At 45.8% G+C, this 25,080-nt stretch overlaps 1 protein-coding gene across 10 annotated transcripts in view; it reads right to left on the bottom strand.

Annotated features, from left to right (window-relative positions):
* The window catches only part of ADGRB1 (adhesion G protein-coupled receptor B1), a 282,952-nt gene that overhangs the window by 142,519 nt on the left and 115,353 nt on the right, over window positions 1-25,080 (bottom strand). For 7 of the 10 annotated variants that reach the window (XM_061374166.1, XM_061374170.1, XM_061374172.1 and 4 more), the window contains exons 3-6: window positions 18,807-18,965; window positions 10,973-11,080; window positions 4,876-5,040; window positions 2,986-3,149 (exon numbers count right to left, since the gene is read on the bottom strand). In XM_061374166.1, the coding sequence (XP_061230150.1) occupies window positions 2,986-3,149; window positions 4,876-5,040; window positions 10,973-11,080; window positions 18,807-18,965 (596 nt within the window). Of the gene's footprint in view, window positions 1-2,984; window positions 3,150-4,875; window positions 5,041-10,972; window positions 11,081-18,806; window positions 18,966-25,080 lie in introns of all 10 variants that reach the window. The other 3 variants (XM_061374169.1, XM_061374177.1, XM_061374173.1) reach the window with 2 other exon arrangements.

Below are 25,080 nucleotides of genomic sequence, written 5' to 3'. Positions count from 1 at the left end.
CCATTAAGGCTCATGCAGAAACTTGAATCACAGTGTTATTCATAGGAACTCACGCTGGTAGCAGGGAAATGCTTGGAGCAAAGGTGTGCTCCAACAGACGACCACGAGCAGTGCGTGTGTGTGGTCAATGTACTTCTCTCACGGCTGAATTAACACTGACAGGCTTGATATGCCTCTACACAGCAGTGCCTTTGATAATTAAATAGAGGAAGGAGGGACAAGACATGCACAGGGACGTGGTTGGAGAGAAACATGAATACATCTTATTAGCCTCGTACAGTGCGAGGCATTCCCAAGTGTGATAGCTACACCCTAATTGGTCCCTGATCAACAGATCCATCACCAAGGCTGCTATTCCTGGAGCTCTTCTTTCTCATTAGCAGTGGTCATCATGCTCTGTTTAGCTCTCATTAGCTGCCAGCTCTCACTCAGGAAAACATCCTGAATCCATCCCTGAAAAGCCTGAATTCTGGCTCTAATGGCGTTGCTGTAGATCGCAGCTCATTTTATTTGACTTTGTTTGTCAGTCCATGCAAAATATATGCAACCTGGCATTCTATGTAATGTGCAAAGACTCAAACAGCTCTGAATGATCCTCGTTGCAATAGAGCAGCTTTTTTTTGCAAGCATGTAAAAAGAACCCCATCAAACAGATCCTTATAAGCAACTGTTTAACTCAGAGGGGTTTATGTGAGCTCAGAAAGTGTGAAAAATTAGGCAGCATGAAGGTACATGCAAAAGGTGTTTGTTTTTAGCAATCCAAGCTCAATGTTTTCATCATGCATAAATTCAAGGCATCATATCAGTGCCTATCAATCCTAAAGAGGGGAAATGCAAGAAGTGGTGACTGACAGGTAATTCCTTACTGGAAATGATCCAAAGCCCCACAAAGGAGGTCTTACCAGGTATAAATTAGCATGTTTTCTCTGACTGAAAGTAGTGTGGATTGATGGCATCTGCCCATCATTATAATTCCCCTTTGTTGTATTTAACAAAAGAGTTGCTTACCAAAAATAGTTGAATTTACCAAAGCCCTACCTGCTGTGGTCATTGGCAGTGGTCATCGGCAGCTTACCACAAGCATGAACATTGAGAGGTGGGGAAATGAAAGACAGCCATACCCATAAACTGATCATTCAGTTGGGGATAGGGAACAGGTAATTTCCTTTGAGATGAGAGATTATTTATTCATAGACTCATTTCAAAGCTGCTCGAAAGAATGGAGAAACGGAGGTGGTCATTTTGCACATCCAGCTGCTTGCACAGATGTAAAGATATCTTCTGGGTAAGATGCTGAAGAGTCTCCATCATGGCCAAAGCAAAGACTTTGTCCCACCACAGTGTGAGTCTATCATTGGAGTCTGGCTGGTGAAGTCTATGCAGAGACTGGTATGGTCTTCCACCTTTTCTTTCTCTCTGCAAAGGACTTGAGGCTCAGCCTGCATTATCTACTGCTCAGGAGGAACAAAAGCTCTGTTGTCCCTGCAGCAGAACGGGTTTATCACTTGTAGTAATAAATCCTAAGAGCAGGGCAGTAATAAGCAGTCTGAGTGTCTGGTGTGTCAAGCGCTGAGCAGGGCCCATTGTTGTGCATCAATGGTTCCCTCAATGCCACCCTCATTTAGCACAGCAAAGGCACTGAATTGTTTTTGTGGCATTCATTAGAAGTCTTGCAGTTGGGCTGCTTGTCTTTTCCACCACTGTGTTTCCTTTGCTGCGGTGTATCCAAATGTTTATTTGTATTTGAATGAATTATGGATCAATGTTAACTCAGGATGTGCTTCATTGCCCAAGCAATGCTAGGTCTGACTTCTTGAATTTGTCTTTTTATGACAGAGACAATTTGGTGTGTCTGGGATGTTCTCATTCCCAATAGATACTTCTGGACAGCAGCCAGAAACCCAAGGAGAGTTATCTGAGGTGAAAGCTGGGTGGGAAATAGCAAGAAGCTTCTCACTAATGCTTTCACAAAGTTCCCATCACTCCTACAATCCCTCTCCTCCTCTGGGGACATAGTAATGCCTCATAATGATTCTCATTAGACTGGAGAAATGTCAGTTGACTTTACCCTGGGAGAAGGAGGGAATGATGGGGAGCTCCCTCGTGTTCAGATGATGGTCACCGGGACACCCAGAGTTACATTTATACAGACTCTGGTAAAACCAGTCTGAGTCAGGGGTAGGAACCCACAGGAACACAAATGGATTTCCAGTGGATAAAAGCCATTTCATCTTGAGGTTGCTCTCTGGTGTTTCAAAGCAAAACTCAAGGAGAGGCATTTGGAAATGAAATCCAGGGGTAGGGGAAAGGTCCTTCCATGCCATATTTTAATACTTTTAATACTTAAATGCACTTTAAGTGTTTAATATTTAACACTTAAAAGTATTAAAATATGGCATAGAAGGCTCTCAGGAGTCTCTTAGTCTGTCTCACCATCCAAAGCAGGATCAGGCATAGAGAAAACGTGCATGTATAGTAAATTGATGCATGGCAAGCTCCCAGGAGTCTCTTAGTCTGTCTCATCATCCAAAGCAGGATCAGGTACAGAGAAATCTCGCATATACAGTGAATTAATGCATGTGTATTGCTAGCAAGTGAAGCTATTAATTCCAGCACAACAAGCCCAGTCAGGCAAAATAGCTTTAAACCATTCACCAGAGATAACAAGCGGAAAGCTTAAGATGAGCTTGGAAATAGCAGTGATAGCTGATCTAGTCCAGATCCAACCTGTATAATGTGTGCTCTGAAAGTTATTATACAGGGCAAATCTGAACTGAAGACAACACTAAGCTGAATAACCCCAGAAAGCACCTCTAGATTGTTCCTTCAATGTGTCCTTACAGATGATTCTCCCTGGGACAGTGAAAACTGTGTCATGATCCAGATGAGACAGCTAAGGACCCTTCTCCATGAGCCGTGCGTGGGCATCTTCAGAGGTGGGGAGACCTGCCGGAGGGAAGGTCTCTAATCTCTAACTGCCTTACCTGGGCAAAGCGCGATGTTGCAGAACTTGGTTTGCTTCTCTGGGCCCTCACAGGGGTTCCCACCAAACTGAGGGGGTTTGCAAGTGCGGGTCCGGTCCCTGTATCCTCTCCCACACGTGGAAGAGCACAAGCTCCATGGAGACCACTCATCCCAGGTACCGTGCACTGCAATCAAAGCAGAAGAAGTAAGTTTTCCTTTCCAAAGGAGGCCTGAAGAAGTGCTTGAGTCCATAGAGAACATCATCTTCCCACCCAGAACAAGTAGTGTGGGAAAGTCAAGAATAAACCAACCCAAAACATACAATACGTGCTTTGGTACTGACACAAAGTGTCTGTTACTTTCTGGACTATTTGAAATAAATCATCACGCAATTACAATTGACCCTATTTCTTTTCAGATCTTTCAGCCAAGAGAAAAGGGCATTTTTTGAGCAAAAGATGCAATTAGCTAGAGAGGAACAAAAAAAGAAACCCCAGCACCACTCCTGGGGAAGAAACCTCACCATCACTTTGTCACTTCTTACCCTTATATCCTTCCCTCAACACGTTTTCCCATTAACTCATCCAAGGCTACACCATTTTTAAGCTCTCAGAAAAGCTGTAGTCTGGCTACTAATTACTGTCAGTGACACATAGGAGCAAAGCAAGGGAGACTTGGAAGAACAAAATGGGATGGGCAATACACTCTAGTAGTGCTCAGGCCATCACTGGCACCCCCTTAAATTAGACAGCTAAAGCCTTCTAATCTATATTAATCTCATCTTCTCCAATCTAATCTAATCTTATCTGGTCAGGTTATTTATGGAAGGTTTGTCAATGTAATCTCTAGAGGCCAAATGTTAGAAGAATGTACTGATCTCTCTTAAGGGACTTGATCCCATCCAGCTTTACTGGAGAAGCTAATGCAAAGTCAATAACGCTTCAAGGATAAAAAACCCACAAACAGGAACTTTTACAGTCCTTCACCAGTTGCTGACAGTGGTTGATCCACCAGATTCAGCAAAGGGTGTTCAAACCTAATATGTTGCAATTGTTTCCAGGCACTTTGTATGGTAAGAGATGACTGGAGGAGGCCAGTTACTAATAACACACCTAGTAGTTTAACAGCATGAAATGATGTCCAGACTCCCCAGACTGTACTTTTCCATCAAGATTGTGGAAGAAAGAGTAGGGAAACAGAGATGACACCTGGTTCCATTCATAACCATACCAGCAGCCTGAGTTTTTCAGCCTGATTTTGCAGTGGTATGCCCAGTGTTGTATCTGAGTGACTTAAAGTGTTGACTGATGCTTTTCTTTTCCACACTGCCCCATGCCTGAAAACACCTCAAGGAGCACGTCTTTCAGATATACTCTGTTCACTGACTTCAGATAGCATCAAAACATAGAATTAATCATAGAATGGTTTGGGTGGAAGGGACCTTAAAGATCATAGGATCATAGAATTATTTGGGTTGGAATGGGCACCTTCCACTAGAGCAGGTTGCTTCAAGCCCTGTCCAACCTGGCCTTGAACACTGCCAGGGATGGGGCAGCCACAGCTTCTCTGGGCAACATGGTCCAGTGTCTCACCACTTCATAGTGAAGAAATTCATCTGAATATCTAATCTAGAACTCCCCTTTTATAGCTTAAAGCCATTCCCCCTTATCCTGTCATCACATGCCCTCTCCAGATTTCTTGTAAGATCATCCATACCACACAAAACAAGTGCCCATTTAATAGTGTTAGGTCCAGCAAGGTCTGGATGAGACTTTAGGGTAAAAAGAGAAGGAAAAGGAAACAAAACCATCTCCCTCCAAGACAATATCACAGTGGAGATATCACAGGCAACCAATCCTTTGGGCATCTCCATTCCCCTCCTGATCACCATCCATGGAGTGCTCAGCCCACCTGGGCACACGGCGGAGTTGTTGCACTGTCTTTGCTCCCGGAGAGGGCCGCTGCACTGAGTGCTGTAGGAAGACGACACGCAGAACCTGGTCCTGGTCTGCCAGCCCTCCCCACAGGTAGTTGAACACACACTCCATGGGGACCACTCCTCAGCTGCAGGGTCGCCTGTTGGGGTGGGAGAAGAAGGTGAGGATGTTGGCATCCTTCATACCTGGATCGCCAAGGCAATGCTTTTCGAGTTACACTTCCCAAGTTGCTGGTGTGAAGCTCTGCAACGTGTCCCACATGGGGTGGACAAGAAGGGTGCAAGGGCATTGGTGAGAAAATGTGAGGGCTGGCAATGGGATTAAAAGGTTTTACTCCATTTACTCCCATTTACTCCATAGAGATGTAACACACAGGCAGAGAAACAGGGAAGGATATTGTGGAAGCATCAGGGCACTGGGCAGGGAAGGCTCCACCATGGGTTGTAGGTACTGCAGAACCATGTGAGCTGAGATATGTAATATCTACTCACAGATAGTACTAATTAAGTAGCAGTTATTAGATATAGTAAATGTGGCCATAAACAGAACAGCTGTTGTAAGGATTTAACTCCTTTCCCTGCCTTCTCACAGTCCCTGCCAATGTAGCTTGGCAGAAGAGGAGCAGGCAAAACAGGAGATGACAATGTATGAGAAGGACATTGGTTGTAGTAATCCCACAGAGTTTTCTCTTGTCATCTCCTGCACCTATGGAGAAGATCTGCTTTAAACTCGTAATACAGAACAAGGCTGTCCCAAGGCATCACACAATCCCTATCTACTGCTTACCTGATGGTCAGTATTGAAAAGGCAACTAAAAGTATCCTACTGAACAAGAGATGGGAGTGGGAATCAATGAGACATATTGCCTTTGTCAATAATAACCTTGCAGATAGATGGTTATGTCAGGGGTGTTTCAGCCACAGACTCCAGATAAGTCACCAGAACTGTGACATGGGCAGGGAAAGGACAGTTTTCTGTAGTTTTTCTACTTTCTATCCTTGAGAAAATGCCTTTCTCCCTCATATGAAAACAAAACCTTGCTCTGTTCCTTTAAATTGAGCTCTGCATTGTTTGCGCTTTCAGTTTTTTCATGGATTACTTATAATTTCACATGACAAACCAAGAACACAACATTTGGTATGCATAGTACACAGGCATATGGCACAAACAAACATCTTTAAATCTGCATAACAGAGGAGCATACCCTTTTAACTAACAAGTTTTGCAAAGCATCAGACTGCACCATGTCACATCCCAACCAGATGCATTTGGAAGATGATGGCTGAGATAAGAAGCATCACAACACTGGGTGCAGCAAGACTTCAGGGGTTGTACAACACGGCACAGCCTGAGCTGCACACAGCACTTGGATTTGTTTTCCCACACAGCCACCCCATTCCCAAAGAAAGCTGGACAGCAGATGCTGTGTTGGACTGGTCAGCTTCAACACGGAGCATCAAAGAAACTCTGACAGTAGGCTGCTATGGCTTGAGATCTCAGCCTGCTTGTAGAGCAGTGAGGGTTATAAACCATCTACTTAAAAGTCAATGTCAATGTCAGTATAGGAACTGTGATGAGGATTGTAAGGGTTAGACACTACCAAACTGCCCAATACTGCCTAATATATATATTTATTTACTATTTTCTTAAGGGAAAAATGTGTGCAAAGGAATTCTATGCAGGATTTCAAGCCGTCATCAATCTACTCATTGGGATTTTTGGAAGTTATCTGTTATTTATTATGTATCCTGTTTTTCAGCACAGCTACTTTGAACATCTCCAGACATACAGGCAGTTGGTGGTTACAAATATATCCATTCACTGGAGGCTGGTAAATCAGTATGTGCAGGGCTGTTGAAGGGGAAAAGCATAGAGGAAGATTTGTCCTTGATGTAAAATTAACAGGTTTTCATCCCTTCATTTAGTGGCTGGACTTAGAAAGAGGTGGAAGTAAGGATGAGCCTTTCTTCACTCATCTAAGCCATTGTAATGATTATCATGGGAAGTAACTGCTTTTGTTCATTAAGCCAGAATTGCCCAATACTGTTTCCCTTTGCTTTTGCATTTTGTTTCATTGATCTACACAGCTGGTTCCAGTTAGATAAATGTCATGGAATATTGGTCTTTCTCTGGGATGTGTATGAGATGATAGTGTGTGCTCTGAGGCCTTAGTGATCAAGTATTAGATCTGTTGGTATACAGAGTTTTGCCTTTCCAAGGTAACTTTGCTGCCTTTCCAATAAGGAACTCAACAGGCCCTGTTAGACAGACAGTCCTGTGATAATCTCAGTTCACCACCAGCAAGTGACCTTTTTGGTACCATCATTTCAGTATTTGCCTTCTAGAGTGGCCCAGACCACAGAAGATCCCTCCTTGTCCCACAGATCCCAACCGTTCCTGCTACATAGCTTGTTTGGATACTCTATGAACAGATGATGCCTTTCCATTGCTCAGAGAACACCTCCCATTGACCTACAGCAACCTCCCCACTACTGCACCCAGCATCAAGTGCCTCAATGGCAGGGAGATGCCACTCTTTGGTGGTTAAATGCTACCAGTTTGTGCCCAGAAGTCTTTCTGAGAGGCCAGATGTGGGACAAGGGAATCCTGCAGAGACACAGTGGCCTCCTCCATCAGCAACTCATGGCTTGGAGACCCTCCCATCCACCACCTCCCTACTCAGACCTTCGCAATCTCCATATTCAGACAAGAGTTGCTGTGACACTTGATCAACGAATGGCATCTTTGAACCAAATTCTACCTCTTCTGACTCTTTCCTCTTCTTTGTTATTTTTGGCCTTTGCTTTTTTACAGTGGAAGTGTCTATGATTAGAGGTAAATCTCTTCAATGATCATCTCTCACATTGCACCAATTCCGGCTTTTAAATCCACAAAAAGTTGATTTTCCAAGTGCTGGTTCTCCTTTGGCTTTGGTGCCATTTTGAACTAAGGAATATATCTCAGCCTACTGGGACACTGCATCCAGTCTAGTCTCAAACCTTGAAGAAATTCAATTGATTTTCAAACCATGTGAAACCCAGTTCTGAGGTGCTCTCAGGCATCAGGTCAAGCTCTCATTCTCCATCCAAGAGATATTGGCTATTGTAAAAACTATGGATGAGAAGAATTTCTTCATCCCTGTGGGTCAGATTGCAGCAAATACAAAATGCTGGCTGCAGCATCTTCCCGTTATTTATCCCAGAAATGGATCCTGGCTCTGTTTTATGATATAAGGGCAAGAAATCTACCATGCTTGTTGGGTTGGAAAGCTGCCTATAGCTCAGTACTATCTTATAATTAGACCTGCCAGAGATGCACTCCCACAAATTGTTCTTCACCCTACAGAGGACAAGAGGCCATTCATCATGGCTGATGCCTGTAGACAGATGTGTCTGCAGGATTTGATTAGTCTTGTGCTGCTCCAGGCTAGCTTAGAATCATAGAAAGGTTTGAGTTGGAAAGGACCTTAAGATCCAGTTCCAACCCCCTGCCATGGGCAGGGACACCTCACACTAAACCATGTCACCCAAGGCTTTGTCCAACTTGGCCTTGAACACTTCCAGGGATGGAGCATTCACAACTTCTTTGGGCAACCTGGTCCACCACCTCAGCACCCTCACAGTGAAGAACTTCTTCCTTATATCTAACCTGAAGTTTCTCTCTTTCAGTTTGAACCCATCACTACAGTCCCTGATGAAGAGTCCCTCTCCAGCCTGGCGATTAACAGGAGTTCTTAAGGGCAAGGACTCCACTTCAGGTGAGAAGATGTCAGTTTGCAGAGCTTTCTGCTCCCACAGAGCCAGCTGCAGCACCTCTCCTGCAGCTGAAGATGCCTTCGAAGGTGCTCCACACTGGGCATCACTCCATGCACAGGTAGCACTGCAATCCAGGACCCTTTCCAGCTCGTGGCCAGCCCTGAGAGTAACTGAGCTGGCTGTACAGAGAGACCAGCTGGCTGCTTGATCCCCATCAGTGCCTGCAGCTTCTCGCTGATGTTTCTTCCCTTGTTACTAATGGAGCAGCACATCACTGTCAACTCTCTGCAGGATCCCTTGTCTTTCTGGTGTCTGTCAATGTGGCATCTCACTAAACACAAGCCACTTCTTCACTCTTATCCTGCTTCTGGCAAAGGCCTCCTGGAAGCTGCCTATGGGCTGAGCCAGGAGTACCCGTGCCAGCAACCTGCTGGGCTGTATATCACTCTTATTCTATTGCTGGGAGAGACACATAGGCAGCCAGCAGCACTGCAGCTGAGAGCACAACCATGCCAGAACCTATGGGCCAACAGGACCCAGGGCTGTAGAGAGCTGGCAGGATTACACACCAGTATTCAACTGGGCAAGGCCATCTCTTCGTCCCTAGTCTTTAAGGCTGGCATCAGCCATTTTCCATATTTCATATTCTTCCAGATCATTGGTAGATGTGAAATGGCTTATCCCTTATAAAGTTTGTTAATTGCTAAGGAAGATGTGGGCTTTGCTTTAACACCCCCAGCTAAAGACTCCTCTAAATCCCTTCCTGGGCTGTACCCACTGCCTGGTCTTTACATCTCCTCCATCCTGATTTCTCTGAACCACTCAGCTGCAGTTGCTGCTCCTGGGACAGCGTCAGGAAGGTGGCAAGCTTGCAGCAGGGCAATGCACATTTCCCAGCCCATGCTGAACTCAGGGATACCACAGCCCAAGTCATCCATGCTACAGGAGTGGCCGTGGTGACAGGGAGTTAATAGAGACGTCACTGAGTCCAGATGCAGTATCCAGCTGCACGACAGGAAGAAATGCCAAGTTATAAGCCTGATGGCTGAGCTAAAGGCTGGAACAAAGCACCAGGAAGCACCTGGGACCAGGCAGAGTACAAATAACAAGGGGCATCTCAGGTCCTGCCTTAGAGTCCCTTCTCTTCCTCCCCATGTGGACATGTGCTACGGAGAGATTGAGCTCAGCTTCACCAGGTTATGGCAGTGCAAACACCCTCTGTCTCATCTCCTGTAGCCTTTTGCTGACCACCATTGATCTTGTCTTTTTCCATCTGAGGGAGCAGATTCAGTGCAGGGTAGCAAAGAAATTCAAGCCATCCCTTGCTTTAACTTGAAAGCCACAACCCCAGTCAATGCCTGATCACCCCTGGAACCTCCACACCACACAGCTTCCTGACTATTCACTGCTGCACACTGGCAAAGTCCTGCTGGGTTGGATGGAGCAAAGCAAATACACAACAGAATACTACCCACTCCCTTTATAATCTGTTTCACAGCTCTTCAGCTTTGAATCACTGGTCTGAAGCCTTTGTAGAGCACAAAGTGTTTGCAAGGTCACTGGGTAATGATTTTAACTCGTACTCAGGTTCAGTACACCTTGTTTTGCCCAAGACCCATGATGTGTTAAGCTGCTGCTATGAAAGGCAGCGATGAAGACAGAGCACAAAACCTTTCCAGACTGGATCTGGCATAGAACTAGGTCTAATTCATTCCCATCTTCCAAGATTACATTCTCTGATATTCCTACACATTACTCCCTTTCTGTTGCAAGCGGGTGGAAGGTTCTTCTGCAGAATCTATCAGACACTAGTCCTTGCACAGCACTTAAAATCCTAGTGACAGAGGAAAGCAGTCCTGCTCTCTCCCAATCACAACCTTCCTACAGTCAATAGGAAGGTGTGACATGGACATCAGCAAAGAGGCTGTATCACAGTAAGGTCAGTTTTGGCTTAATGAACCATGGCTGTTTAGATAGTTCAGACAAAGCAGTGGCTTAGAAGTAGGCAGGGCGATGAGAAGCAGTCTGTGAGATGCATGGTCTTGGTAGGGCTTTGCATCTAACCTTTTTTGCCTTCTCTGGCTAATGGTACCAACACAAAACCCTGTAGGTTAATGGGAGCAAACTGAGTGATGACCATTTGCTCAGTGTGGGACTTGTTGGACAAGCCCACACTAACCTGAGGGGGAAAGAGTTGGTTAGCTGGGTCATGGAAACAGCAAAGCAAGTCAACACAGCCAGCCCAGCCCAGCCTGGAAGTGCAGTGACCAGGCAGTGTGCCATCTCCATAGGCTGTTGTGGTAGGTCAGAGCTTACCTATTTGAGGTGCAGGGTACCCGTAGTGCTGCAGTTCATCAGTGTCCTCTCGCTTTCTGTTATCTGTGGACCTCAGCGATTGGCTTCTGGAATTATAGCGTCCATTGGCTATGGCAAGGTAATGGGTCATGTAAATACACCTTGGTTCACTCTGCAAGATCTTTCACTACAAAGGTTACACGTATAAAACAACAGCGACCTGCAATGTTCGGTTGACACAACCATCGGCTTTCCAACCCCAGCACCCTTGACCATCAGCAGTCCTCGAGACTTCAGCACCAAGTCAGCCTGCAAGACTTGGTCTGGATGGCAGTTCAACCCCTTGTTTCTCAGTGAGACTTGGGACCATGCAGAATATGATCCCTTATGTCTGGTCTTTAATCAGTTGCAATGATTTTTCTAAGGTGTATGTACTCTCTGATGTACTCGTTCAGGAGGATTTAGCCTTTTCAGATGTGCTGACAATGAATCCCACTATCTTTAGCAGTGTTTTGAGGCCTATGGTGATGATCAACAGGATTTTTTTTAGTCGAAAACTCTGCCTTGCAACCAACATCTACTTAACAATGCTCTGTAGAGTAACCAGAAAATATGAATCACATGAAAAGGAAAGGGATAGCTCAAAAGGGTGTCTCCTTCACAGCATCTACCCTTCCACCAGCAACAAAGAGAGATGAAGGTCTATTATCAACAAAGTGACTTTTATACCAACAGAGCTATAAATGGGCACCTTCCAACTCAGGTGGAAGAGCGAAGCTCTTTAACAGAAAATCTACTGAAGATCATGGTGTTGAGACCAGAAGGTAAATAATGTATCCACTGTAAAGTAAAGGCATTTAACTCCTAACTGACAGCTAGTACCCATGTTCCTATCAAACCCATGCTCTGCCAGTTTTTCATTCTCGTCCCATGTGGCGTAGCCCTGACCTTGCTACAAGGGAGACTTAAATTCCCATTCTTCATGTTATTGGGCACATTTCAACCCTGACACATGCCCTGCCTAGTAAACAACTGAGCAATAACAACCAAATCCCACCCACCAGCACTGCCTGTTGTAAACCAGGAGAGAGCTCCATCAGGTCATGTGGATTAGCAGAGAACAGAGTTGAGCCCAAATAGTATGTGATCTGCCAACCACTTTGTTTCCAAACAGCAAGTTCCAGACAGAGGATCTTTCTCCCCCAAAGGAGGTAAAACTGTCAAACATATATTTTTCTCAAGAAGTACCAAATGCCAAGATATGAAATGGTGACAAATTTGATCCCGGAACCCTGAGAAAATTAATAAAGGTTAATGAAGCTTCAGTGTGGTGGCAGGAATCTTTATTGCCATCCAAAAAGGGAAAGGCAGAGGAGGGAGAGGAATGATTCAGAGAGTCCCTGCCAGGAGCCAGACTTTATATTCAGCAGCTTGGTTCATGGAAGAGGACCATGGAGTTCATGAAGTTGTATTATTTCCCATTACTGTTGCCTGAAAGGCGTTTAAGGAGCATAGGAACTGGTCAGGACAACTCCAAACCATCCCAGCATCAGCTGGTTGCAGGCTGCAGGATGGAAGGGGTGGGATGGGGCAGTCACCTGCCTGCTATCAGCAAGAGAATCAGGACTACAAACACCCTGATATTTGCATATACCTTTTGTCTGGGTCTTTATTGGACTAGGAAGGGACCAGACCCTGTGTTTTAATAGCTGCTAAGTCATGGAGCATTTCAGTTTAAAATAAAGACCAACCTTTAACTAGCTTTCCAATATCCAGTGGCTTCAGTTTGCTTAGGACACAAGTCAATTCACATCACAAATGTGCTCCCAAATATTGGGACCAATCCCAATATACTCCCCTCCCACAACCAGTTGCTGGCTATACCCATGCACTTTCATCTGCTCTGATTAAAATCCCCTTCATGAAAGCATACAAGCCATAAGAACACACCAAATCTTCATTTGTAGTAAATCCCATAGGCTTCTCAGAGACCTGTTTAGGCTGCAAAGAGAAACAGGGGCTGGGCAGAAAGTGGTAAATGTGGAGCTTGAATGGCTTTGTCAGCTGCCTAGAGCAAGGAATGAGACAAGGAAAACCTAGGCCTGACAATCCCAGAATTAGCCAGTGAGCATGGATGGATGGATGGATGGATGGGTGGAAGGATGGACAGAGAGATAGGAGGCAGGACAGAAAGAAGGAAAGATAAAAGAGCAAAATAAAAGCTTTAAATGCAACCCTGGCACCCTGAGCCTCCTCTCATCAGTTATTTGGGCCCCATGTTCCTGACATCTCCTAATGACTGATCCTAGCCTTGGAGGAGTTGCATTATTTCCTTTGTTCCCTGATGCATATGACAAGTCTTAGCTGTTATTGCTCATCCAAAGCAGGTCTTAGTGGCTGAATATGTGACTGTTCTAGCTTGATCCAAGTCTCCCCCAGCAAAGAACCTCTCCAGACCCATATCTGGGTTGTTCTGTTGCATGTCCGTCCCCATTTAACACGGAGCATGGTTTAGACTTAACCTGGACTTTGACTTGGATATATGCAAAAATCAGCCATGGTTCTGAGTAAAGCAGGGAAAACTCAGGTTCCTTATGTACATGGCAAAGTTGATACAAGCAATACTTTGCTTTGGGTTTTATACACCTGAAAGGTATGGGGTGAAGGCTACACAATAAAGGCAGTGGGGACCTGGTTGGGTTTAAACAGCTCACTTCCTACGTTGGGGTTAGTGGAAAGGAGTAGTGCTAGCTTCAAAAGAAGACCTAGACTTTACCTGCACCCAATGCTGTGAGGACGGCACGTTGTTGAAATACCCAGCACCTTGCAGGAGCTATCATGAGGGCTACAGGAGGGAGCAGAGAGATATTTCAAGTGACAACAAGCATGTGAGTGTTTGGAAGAACATCTCTCAAATGTGGATGGGGAGGATAATCTCGGAATTCTGGCAGTAGTGGGAAGAGGAAGCAGATGACCAACACTTCTAATGAGAACATGTAACGTGTCAGACAGCACCTTGCAGCACAACCAAGGGGGGAAAAACAAACGTAGAGACTTTGCAGTGTTGTGGGCCAAGGGTTTAACATCCAAGCATGTCTTACCAGAGCTGCACACTCTTCTCTCTATACTCATCCCCCAAACAGGAGAAGTAAAGTAAATGGTAAACAAAGGGTCATGGAAATTCTTCAGGCAAGCTGAAGTGGTGGGAATGAAAGGATGGACCAGAGCAAAGAGTGAAAAGGGATGATTAAATGGAGTATGTATGTATATGTATATATATGTCACTGCAGTAAAACTGAAGGAGATGATGTTGGCTACGGAGTTTCTGAGGCATCTAGAAGATGCTAAAGTCATAAAACTAAGAGCAGAATGCTAACAATCCCTGAAAAGCAAGATCTCAGTGGATGTAGACAGGGTCATTTTGGAGGCCACTGGATATATGGCAATTGCACCAGCTAAGGAAATGGCCCAAAGCATTTTGAACATCTGAGATTAGTGCAAATGTCACTGGGTGAGATGAGTGACCCCCAGACAGGAAATGTCTGCACCACTATTAAAAGGAGGGTCAGGGTGAAATCTCTACAAGGAACAGCAAGTTCCTACAGGCAAGGAGTTCTTCCAGCTTGCAATGTATTTTAGCCTGTGAGGAATGAAGATGTTCTTAAAGGATATTTCAGCTTGGTGTTTGCAGCAAAAAGGCTATTTTTAATGGAAATCAGGGGCGGCAGAGGGAGAGACTGAGGCTTCATGTTTTGAATGTCATGTGGAACACGTGTTTCTTCACACCACTAACAGCTGAAGGGTTAGATCTTGAACATGCTTGTTGCTGGAAATCCAGCACAGATTGTCAGGGCTGCTCCGGTGTCACACTTCTGCACCTGATGGCAGGATGTGGCCTCCCCTTTCCCAGCCTAGGGGAGAAGTATCTGCCCAATCTACATATTCATAAGTGTCAGTGATGGGTTTGCCGGTGCCAGATGGGATGGCAGGGTTTCAGCTGGCTCCTCTGCTCATTTTCATTCCCCAGGAATAGATGCAGACTGCCTGCATCTCTGTTCCTGCATTCCTGCAGCACTGCCCAATTCCAGCATCAGGGTCAGCCCTATGACATCCTCCCTCTGGTCTCGATGTTGTCCTGCTACATCACCCATTCAGGCTCCCTTAGAGGACCCTCTGCATGCCAGCTTGTGAGCAACCACATCTTTAACACCATACAGCCAAGAGGGACCAGTGGAGAACAGCGGGTGTCCTCATCCATCCAAAGAGGGTGGGCCTGGAAAGCTCTCCTGTAAGCACTTGCAACCACACCAGTTGGCTTTTTTCCCCTCCCTCTATAAAACAGAAGCTCATGGCCAAATCAAACAGATGGAGGAAATCTCCCCTGTCTGTGCTGGAGAGGAGGATATCACCGAGTCCTTTGCCTCTAGCAAGGAAAAACCAGTTATAACAAACACTGAATGTTGTCCTTCAGAATATGTCTCTTGAGCTGAAGAAATACCATGAAGAAAAGCTCTGCCTAAGTCAAGCTGCTGTTACCAGGCAGTTTCCTTTCCAGTTTGGGGTGAGCCTTCATTACAGCTTTTCTTCAGTGTTTTACAGCTTTGGGTTTTGCCCAAGGAAATAACTTACCTGCCATTCGATTTGGGTATATATCCCTGAGGAAATTTAGCCAGAGGAAGATCATCAAGCAAGGGACTGCATTGCATGAAGCAGCAGAAATGGTGGCTCAAGGGGGTGGGAAACAGAAAGACCACATACAAGTGGTATCTGTGGAGTATTCAGATGTCTCTGTGCAGTGATTTCAAACAACACTATGGACTCCAGACAGTGTGTTTGGACTCATCTCTGGGAACCACCATGTGGCTATACCTAGATTTCAATGACCAAGCTGTCAGAGCTAACATTGAGAACCACCATTCCCACTGCTGCATAGAGACCTGGAGAAGGTCCACCTTGGGGCAAGAAAGGTTGGATCCCTCTAACACATTTACCATGGCCAGGCAGAGTAAAACAACCAATGAAACCCTCACAAATCCTCCACAAAAGTTTATCTTGGCAGCTCCCAAAGATGTTCCCATAGAGAACCTGCCCCAAATGTGGTATCAGTCTAAGACCTCTCCCTGCTACTAAAGATCCAGCTAAAACATTCTTGCTAATCACCCATCAGCTAATGAGGCACTTTGGCAGAGAAGGGAAAGAGGAGCTAAACAGATTGTTTTACCCTTGCTTTGAGGGTGGTGGTGATTTCTGCGTTATTCTAACTTAACTTGGCCAGCTGATTTTACTTCTCAGTGGTGCTGTCATTTTCCTTAGACACGTTTCAATTTACCCTCACAGCAAAAAGGAAAATAACAAGGTGCTTGTCCCTGTTTTAACTGTTTTATCGGGATTAGTGATAGCTCTTTGGTCAAGGAAAAGAGTGCATTTTCCTGTTTGTTTCCTATTAAAAAACAAAGGTGTCTACTACTCCACAATACTTGGAGAGATAGTCAAGTATTATTACCAGCTACTGAAATCCTACACAATTCAGGGTAAAGATGTTCTTTTGTCTGGTTCATCTTTTCTCCTTTTTCCTCTTCTTTTATCTAATTAAAGAAAAACGAATTTGCATCTATTTAACCACAGTCTATAGTGAACACTTAAGGAAATAACAGTTCAAGTGCAAGAATGAGCTTTCTATTCATCCCTAACAAATCTATGAGCAAAAGTCAATATGAGGATAACAGAGGCACAGTTAAAACAGGAGTCCTATTCTAGTTTTAAATCCGCTCAGATTTTGGTGCAGATCAGAGTAAAGAGAAGGAAATGGTATGTGCAAAAAACATTATAAGCCCTTCTTGGGTCAAACGTGCACTTCTCTCGGGCACGGCTCAAAGGCAACTGAGGAGCAAGTTCAAAACCAAACACAGAGCTTTGGTAGACAGGAAGAGATATAGGTTTATCTGGTGGTTGAACACAGAACACCAGATGGGCATGGGTAAGTCTTGATAGACTAATTGCTCACATCTTCCTCAAAGGCTTTCTAGCTTGTCAGCATGAGAGCATCACAACAGGGACCAGCAGTTTGTCTGCAAAGAGGCTCTGGGGAAAATTAATCAGCATTAACTTATATATATCAAAGGGATAAATCAGTTTGTGCTGCCCCACTCTGTGGGTGTATTCTCTTTTCAAACTAGGGCCTTCCACAGCTAGAGATCCTTTTCTTCCCAAGTAAGCCCAGCTAAACAAACTGCAATGCAACTTGGAACAGGAGTTGATTGGGTATAAAACAGAATGAGGACAGGAAGATAAGTGAAACCATTTATTGAGTAATAGCAGCCTACGTTACTATCAGGTTATTCTGCACTTAGGATGTGCTGCAAAGAAAGTTTGGAGGGCTGAGTGCTCCCATCTTTGTCCAACACAGGAGAGGTACCCTAAGCAGTATTTTGCCTGTTGTCCCATATGCCCCCATGTTCAAAGAATGGCCACACTTACAAAGACTCTTCTACCATCTAACACCATCTCCACCTTCTTCTCCTTAATAGCATTGTCCATCATGACCAGCATAGCCCTTCCTCCAACTCCATTCAGACACAAGTCCCACAGTTGGACCTCCTTTCATGTTCAGCTTCCAAGTCCTTGCACTGTATCCGTCACTGACCCAAGCCACAGCTGCAATATGACTACAAAGTCACCGGCAAGCACAGGGACATAGATTAAATATCTCTAGTGTGGGCGAACCTTAGACGGAAATTAGCAACTGTGAGTCAAGGAGATGAAATTTAATATACTTGAAGGTTTCATTAAAAAAAAGAAAAAGAAAGAAAGAAAAAAGCCTAATTGCAACATGATTTAAATTTACAGATGTGGTAAAAAATGCATGAAATCATTTTAGCCCTTAGAGGAACATAGTTATGTCCCTCTGTTTGAATTTCCCCTTTATCAGGAGGTACTTCCCTGCGTCTGAAGACAGTTGAGCTTTCCCTAGTTATCTGGCTAGTTGGAGGAGTTATTTAAACATCCTCGACTATGAAACTGAAATAAAAATAAAGGAATAATTATAACCAGCCATTCACTTGCATTTGTTGGGCTGAGCTTCTGCTGTTGTTTTTTACCTCTTCATCCCTCTCTCAACTTAGCTGATGCAAAGTAAGAACTGGGGTTGAAAGTGCTGAGGTTCACTCGGTCAACCCATCAATACCTGACTGCTGACTGGCATTGATAATGTCTCCTGCACTGTGGAGAAGAGGACCTGGAAAGAGGTTGTATTGCAGGAAAGGAGTGGAGCATCTGCCAAAGACTTTGCCCTGCTCAGGCCGTGTGTTTTGTCTGTCTAATGGCCAGATCTTTCTCTTTTCTCACATCTTAACATGTAAGCTTCATTTTGCAAAAGAATGCAACACTGCTCTTGACTGAGAAGGTGAACTAAGCTAAAAAGAAATGAGTTTAGCATCTCCCTTAGCAGCATGCTGTATTTATTCAGGAGAGAGGCTCCAATTGCCAAAGAAATGTCTCTAAGGGTGTTTATTTTGCTATGGGTGGCAGATCCATCACCAGCATATGAACACCCAATGTAAGCCTACTTATAGATTCTTATAGATTAACCCCTGTCCTTTAGGGTAAAGGTGTGTATCTGCAGGTGCAAGTAGTGTATCAGCACGTGCATGTGTGCATGCGTGACCGCGAGACAGGCAGGGAAGAGCGGGGCCATGCACAGCCGAAGTCTCATGCTCCCTTGGGCTTGATGCTCCAACACAACCCTTTGGCAGTACAACCGATGCCTCCAGAGCATCCTTCATCACTCACAGCGATGAGGCCAAAGCTCCTCCTTGGGAAGAGCAACCCGCGTGCAAGGGAACATGCCTCCACTTACTATTGCATGCCTTCCTATTGCACAGCCGTCCTTCCTCCAGGACTCCCTCGCAGACAAGACCTTCGTTGGGAAGGGGCTTGCAGGTGCGCATGCGGGTCTGCAGGCCTCCGCCGCAGTCCTTGGTGCAGTCGCCCCAAGCCGACCATGGGTTCCAACCACCTGGGCAAAATCCAGAAAAGCCCCATCAGCTTCGGTGAGAGCCCAGCACCCAGGATGCCGAGGCAATGCTGGCCTGGCAGACCCTGCAATGTACCCACTGCCATAACCCCAGACTGGGATGTCTTTGAGTGTGGTAGGACTATACACAACAGGGTAGTGCAGAATGTCAAATGGACGGTAGAAGTATTGCCTCTTATTGACTCTTCCTCAGCTACCAGAAATAGCATGGCCAGCGGGAATAGGGCAGTGATTGTCCCCCTGCACTTGGCACTGCTTATGCTGCACCTCGAACCCTGTGTTCAGTTCTGGGCCCCTCACTACAAGAGAGACATTGGGGTGCTGGAGTGGGGCCAGAGAAGGGCAACGGAGCTGGTGCAGGGCCTGGAGCACAAGGGTGATGGGGAAGGGCTGAGGGACCTGGGAGGTTCATTCTGGAGAAGAGAAGGCTCAGGGGGGACCTGATGTCTGCCTACAAGTGCCTGACAAGAGGATGGAGCCAGGAGGGGCTGGGCTCTGCTCCCAAGGAACAAGGGATGGGACAAGAGGAACCGGCCTCAAGCTGCACCAGGGCAGGTTTAGATGGAGCTGAGGAACAATTCCTGCCCCAGAGGGTGCTCAGGCATTGGAACAGGCTGCCCAGGGCAGGGCTGCTGTCACCGTCCCTGCAAGTGTTCACACCCCATGGAGATGAGGCCTCAGTGCCATGGGTTAGTGGTGGCCTTGGCAGTGCTGGGGAAAGGTTGGACTGGGTGAGCTTAAAGCTCTTTTCTAACCAAGTTGCTTCTATGATTCTATTCCCTCTCTCTAAACAGGGACTTTGCCTTCCTGGAGCCCCATTTTTAACTAATCCAGCTTTTCCTGTGCTTCCTGTGGCAAAGAGGTCCCCTCCTCTGAGCAGACCCTCTGTCCATATTGTGGCTTGTTGGCTCCTAGCCCCAGAAGACACTTGCAAAAATCACTTCAAGATACACAAGGATGTCTCTCCCCCCCCGTTTCCCAATGTAAACACATGTGCCTATGTGCAGACAGCACAAGGGAGCTGCGATGGGGGACCCATTCCCTCCCAAAAGGACACCCCTTTTCCCCTCCCTGCAGATACCATCAGCCCCAGAAATGCACTGATTGAATGACATCTTTGGTAAGAGGATGATATTCCCCTTCAGCAGCCTTGCAGCACCCATGAGGAACGATCTGTGAGCACCATAAGGGGAAGGTGCCTTTTTGGCATCCCTACACATCTGAGTCCCAGTGTCAGCAACACACAGCTTTCCCCCTTGTACCAGATACAGCAAGCTGACAGAACCAGCAATCCCTTTGCCGCAGGGATGATCCGGCCATTTGCAGGAGGGAGATGCTGAACCTCTGCAGCCTTCTCCACCCTGCATCTTTCCATCTTGCTGCCAAGAACAACTGACCCTGGTGGGATGCCCATAAATGCTGATGGCAGGATGTACCGTGAGGACCATCTAAATCTGGCTTGCCTCCCACAGTCCAAAGCCTTACAGAAGGGTGCCTGTGGGAAGCCCAGCAAAGCTGGGTTTCATGCTGTAGAAAGACAGCAGGGGATGAACCAGGCCCTTCAAGTGATGGATAAGTTGTCATATCCCTCAGTAGTCAGCTCACTCCTCATCGGCCATATGCAGCAAGCTAAAATCTGCTCACATAGGCCTCTGCTTCTAACAGCTGGTGGCTGCTTCTGCTCCATCGTTTGTCCACCTCATGGGGAGGAGCAGAAGTGCCCCTTCATCTCAGAGGTGGTCGCTCTCAGATGGCTGCTTTCCCTGCTGTGTATTCTCTCATTACCCACAGCTACCCTTGGAGATGCTTCAGGTCCAAGGAACGCAGCTTATGTGCCATGCTCAAGCACAGCTAAAGATAATGAGCTAAAGATGCAGGGTTTATTTAAGAGAGGAAACACTGGGAGAAAGACAAGTGCTGCTTTCTAAAATAAAAATGAAATAAAGCCCCTTTTCCTTTTCTCACCAACAGTCTGAGATTTCAGAGATGCAAATGATCTATTTCATCTTTGCTAGCCTCCCTGTATTGCTATTTATGAGGCAATGGAGATCACGGCTCTCATCTGAGCTGTGAGCTGTGCTGCTCTTTACCCACCATAGGCAGAATACAAACCCTGTCTGGAAAAACGAGGGTCCTCAACAACCAAGGTGTCACATCAATACAGGGATGTTACCAGCACCTCCTTGCACAGGGATGGGAGGACACTCATCACCTCCACAGCATAAAGCCATGAGGTCATACTTTCCTGCCAACCCCTAGCTCTGCACTGCTTTTGCTCCTGAGACAGTGAAAATAAACACATGCTCAGCAACATTCACCCTGCTGAATGCAGTGGAAGCTGCTTAGGTACTTAATGCTGAGAATTATGTGAAAACAGAGCAGGATGGGAATGGAGGTTAGTGAACCTGACAGCAAGGTGCTCCGAGATCCTGGCAGCAGTGTGGAGGATGGGGCTGTTATTGGCATACAGTGAATATTTGACCTTGAGTATTGTCTTTCCCTTGAAAGTCACTTTCTCTGCTGGTAAAACAAAGCACGGGGAAACAGGCTTGTCTCTTCCATTTCCTGCTGGGAGACAGATTGTGTTTCAGTCACGAGAGAGGCCATTGGCATAATGGCAGGTATCCTAATGCCTTGCTTGAGCTGATCAATAGGATATCTGTAACCAGACGTCTTTAGAAGTTAATCAGCTCTTTGCTTGACCTTTTAAGAATGTATTTCTCTACTCTTACTCCTTTGCAGTTCAAGAGTAGGGCTGGGGAAGGAAGAAATCAGCTCCATGCAAGCCTCTGCAAGGCTGTGATTTATTTGCTGGGGATGCTTTTTGAGTCCAAACGCATTACTGCTGTGTCTTAGAAGGCTGGTTTATATTGTGTTTGTAAACCAAATACAGACTGCTTACCCAGTCTGATTGCCTGTCATGGTGTCCCCAGTTTGATGATGGGTTATTAAAACAGCTCCTCATTTCAGGATAGAACTATTTATTATGACAATTACCCCTAAAAATATGTAGAAATAGGTGCTCCCTTTTCTTATTACAAGAAGAGTGGTGAACAGTGTAGGTTCCAGTCTTTGATCACTTCTTATCCTCAGCAACAGGAGAACCAGTCAAATAACAAAAACTATCATGGTCTCAAACCCTTAAGTGGAATGAGATCTTTTTATGAGTTTGAGCGCAGATAACTTACTTCCCCCTGTTATTCCTCAGTTTCCATCCAGTTTGTGACTCCTAAAGGGAAGCTATAGAAGTACCAGAGCACTTACTAAATCAACACAGGCATTTACAGCCAAGACAAAGGTATTCCCTACTTCATGGTGTAGTCCTTTTTTATCATCAGGTTGTCCCATGGTCCTGACAAATTAAATACTATATGTTATTTATCCTGTTTATTAGCTGTCAGATAAACCTTTTGAAATCTTCCTTCTTTGCCTGGGCCTAGTCATTCACCACTTCAGGTGATATGTCTTTTTTAGTGGGGCTGTAAACAAGCAGTTAAGGGCCTATTATATGAAGCTATACCCATCCCATCCTTGAGGGAAGAACTGCTGTGCCATGAGGAAAACACTTGGCTCTTGTGCCCACTTCTTGAAAGCATCTGGAAAGGGTTGGCTGGGTAACAACTGAATGAGCTGTGGAGGCACAGATACTTCTAGCCTGGAGCAGGTGCTGCAGAAGAGGCACAAGTGGGATATGTCACTGCAGTGGCTGTTCTCAAGCCATGTCATCCAGTTACTCAGGAATGGCTTGCTGAGCTGCAACAACCCTCAAGAATCATAGAATGGTTTGGGTTGGAAAGGAACTTAAGATCATCCAGTTCCAATCCCCTGCCATGGGCAGGGATGCCTCACACTAGAGCATGGCACCCAAGGCTCTGTCCAACATGGCCTTGAACACTGCCAGGGATGAAGCATTCACCACTTCTCTGGACTCCCTGTGCCAGCGCCTCAGCACCCTCACAGTAAAGGACTTCTTCCTTACATCTAACCTGAACTTCCCCTGTTTCAGTGTGAACTCATCACCCCTTGTCCTATCACTACAGTCCCTGATGAAGAGTCCCTCTCCAGCATCCTTGTCGCCCCCTTCAGGCACTGGAAGCTGCTCTGAGGTCTCCACGAAGCTTCTCTTCTCCAGGCTGAACAGCCCCAATGTTCTCAGCCTGTCTTCCTACCGGAGGTGCTCCAGCCCATGATCATCCTTATGGCCTCCACTGGCCTTGTTCCAACAGCTCCATGTCCTTCTGGTCTGAGCTTATGTTGAGGACGTCAAAACCATACACAGTGAACTCCCCATCTTCTAGGAAATGTCCATTCCCACCTTCCTGCTGCACAATTCCTTGTCCTGTCACTTCTTACGTTTCAAGCATCGGGTTGGAGGAGACCTTTCTAATGCTGGGAAATGAGTAATCCATGCAAAACACAATGCAGGATCCCACTGAAGTTAATGGGACCTATTTCAGATAGTCCCTTTTCTCCCTGGAGTCCCATTTCATCAGCTCTCAAGAAAATGTTGCACCCCGTTGATTGAGGCGAGTTGAGTTGCCATCTGTCCTTAATCCAGAAATAATGAGTCTGCTGCAACTGCTTTATGAAGGAAGCTGCTTTTCAAAGGCACTGGCTCTTGTGAAGGTCACACACCCAAACCATTCCACTTAGGAAAGTTTTGCTCAGCTACAGTCTTGCAGCACTGCAGGCCCTTCTCACTTGGTTCTTTATTCCCTTTCTCTGGAGTGGCCGTGGCTCAAGTCTCCAGCTCCAGAGGTTCCCACTGCATCCAGAAGCTGTAACCCCAGTCATAGAGCAAGGTTTAGCTTATGTTCTTCGACCTTTGAGAAGAGTCCTAGCTCCTAGCGTGAGGATTTCACAGACTGAGAACACTGGGGCTGTTCAGCCTGGAGAAAAGAAGCTGCGTGGAGACCTCAGAGCAGCTTCCAGTGTCTGAAGGGTGCGACAAGGATGCTGGGGAGGGACTCTTCATCAGGGACTGTAGCGAAAGGACAAGGGGTGATGGGTTCAAACTGAAACAGGGGAAGTTCAGGTTAGATATAAGGAAGAAGTTCTTTACTGTGAGGGTGCTGAGGCACTGGAATGGGTTGCTCAGAGAAGTGGTGAATGCTCCATCCCTGGCAGTGTTCAAGGCCAGGTTGGACAGAGCCTTGGATGCCATGGTCTAGTGTGAGGCATCCCTGCCCATGGCAGGGGATTGGAACTGGATGATTTTAAGGTCCTTTCCAACCCAAACAATTCTATCTTTCTATGAGTTTTGCCAAGGCAGCTCTTGCACAATGAGGTTGCTGCTCATGGGACTCTTTTGAGTGCCATGGAGACTGTCATTCAGGGAGGCCTTTAATTCAGTTTCTAAAGGGCTTTTTGGTCCTCCTCAGTTGGTTCTTATCATGATCATGTACTAAAACAAATTACTTTTCATGCTAGGCCGACCCAGTGCATCCTGATTCTTCACAGTTAAATGGAGAAGAATTCAAGATGGTGAGAATCAGCCGGTAAGTTGGCATTTGGCATTTCTTGGTCTGAACCGTAAGCAGAGATACCAAAAGAATAGGTCTTTTCTACTACAAATTAAATGAAAGAGCTCCACTAAGACTCCTCATTCAAACACCCTTGATCTTTGGGGAGATTTGCATCCTGATCCTGAGTTTATCTCTGCAGCTGACAGCTGTGATGTGTCTCAGACGCCAGTCAGTCAATCATGCCTTTTAATTTAACAGCAATGCCTTAAATTAGATGACAACGTCAACAGCAAAAACTAAGGAATCAACACAAAACAATCAATAGAGCACAGCAAAAGGGGCTTTGCTGACACATCCATCTCCAATGTTGTTTTTTTGTGGATTTAGCCTCCCACTGACCCCAGCTGCAGACACATCTTGTTGACAGCTCTCTTAGAGGGAGGCCAGGACATCTTGTGTCTGAAAAACATGCTGAGAATGGATAAAGCCACCACAGTTTTAGGTGCTGTCACTGGAAGTATTCATGGTGGACCTCATGTCACAGTATCTGAGGGCCTGAGAATCATCAGTGGTTCCCAAATTACTGAGAAAAAATGCTATTTCTTATGCAAATAGGAGGAAGGTTGAAACGT

The sequence above is a fragment of the Neopsephotus bourkii genome, unplaced genomic scaffold (assembly GCF_033783945.1).
Source record: "Neopsephotus bourkii isolate Nb327-2 ecotype Australia unplaced genomic scaffold, CSIRO-AGI_Nbou_v1 NB_1637, whole genome shotgun sequence".
NCBI classification, from domain to species: domain Eukaryota; kingdom Metazoa; phylum Chordata; class Aves; order Psittaciformes; family Psittacidae; genus Neopsephotus; species Neopsephotus bourkii.
Note: the sequence above shows the minus strand (reverse complement) of the source record. Positions and strands in the feature narration are given on the sequence as shown.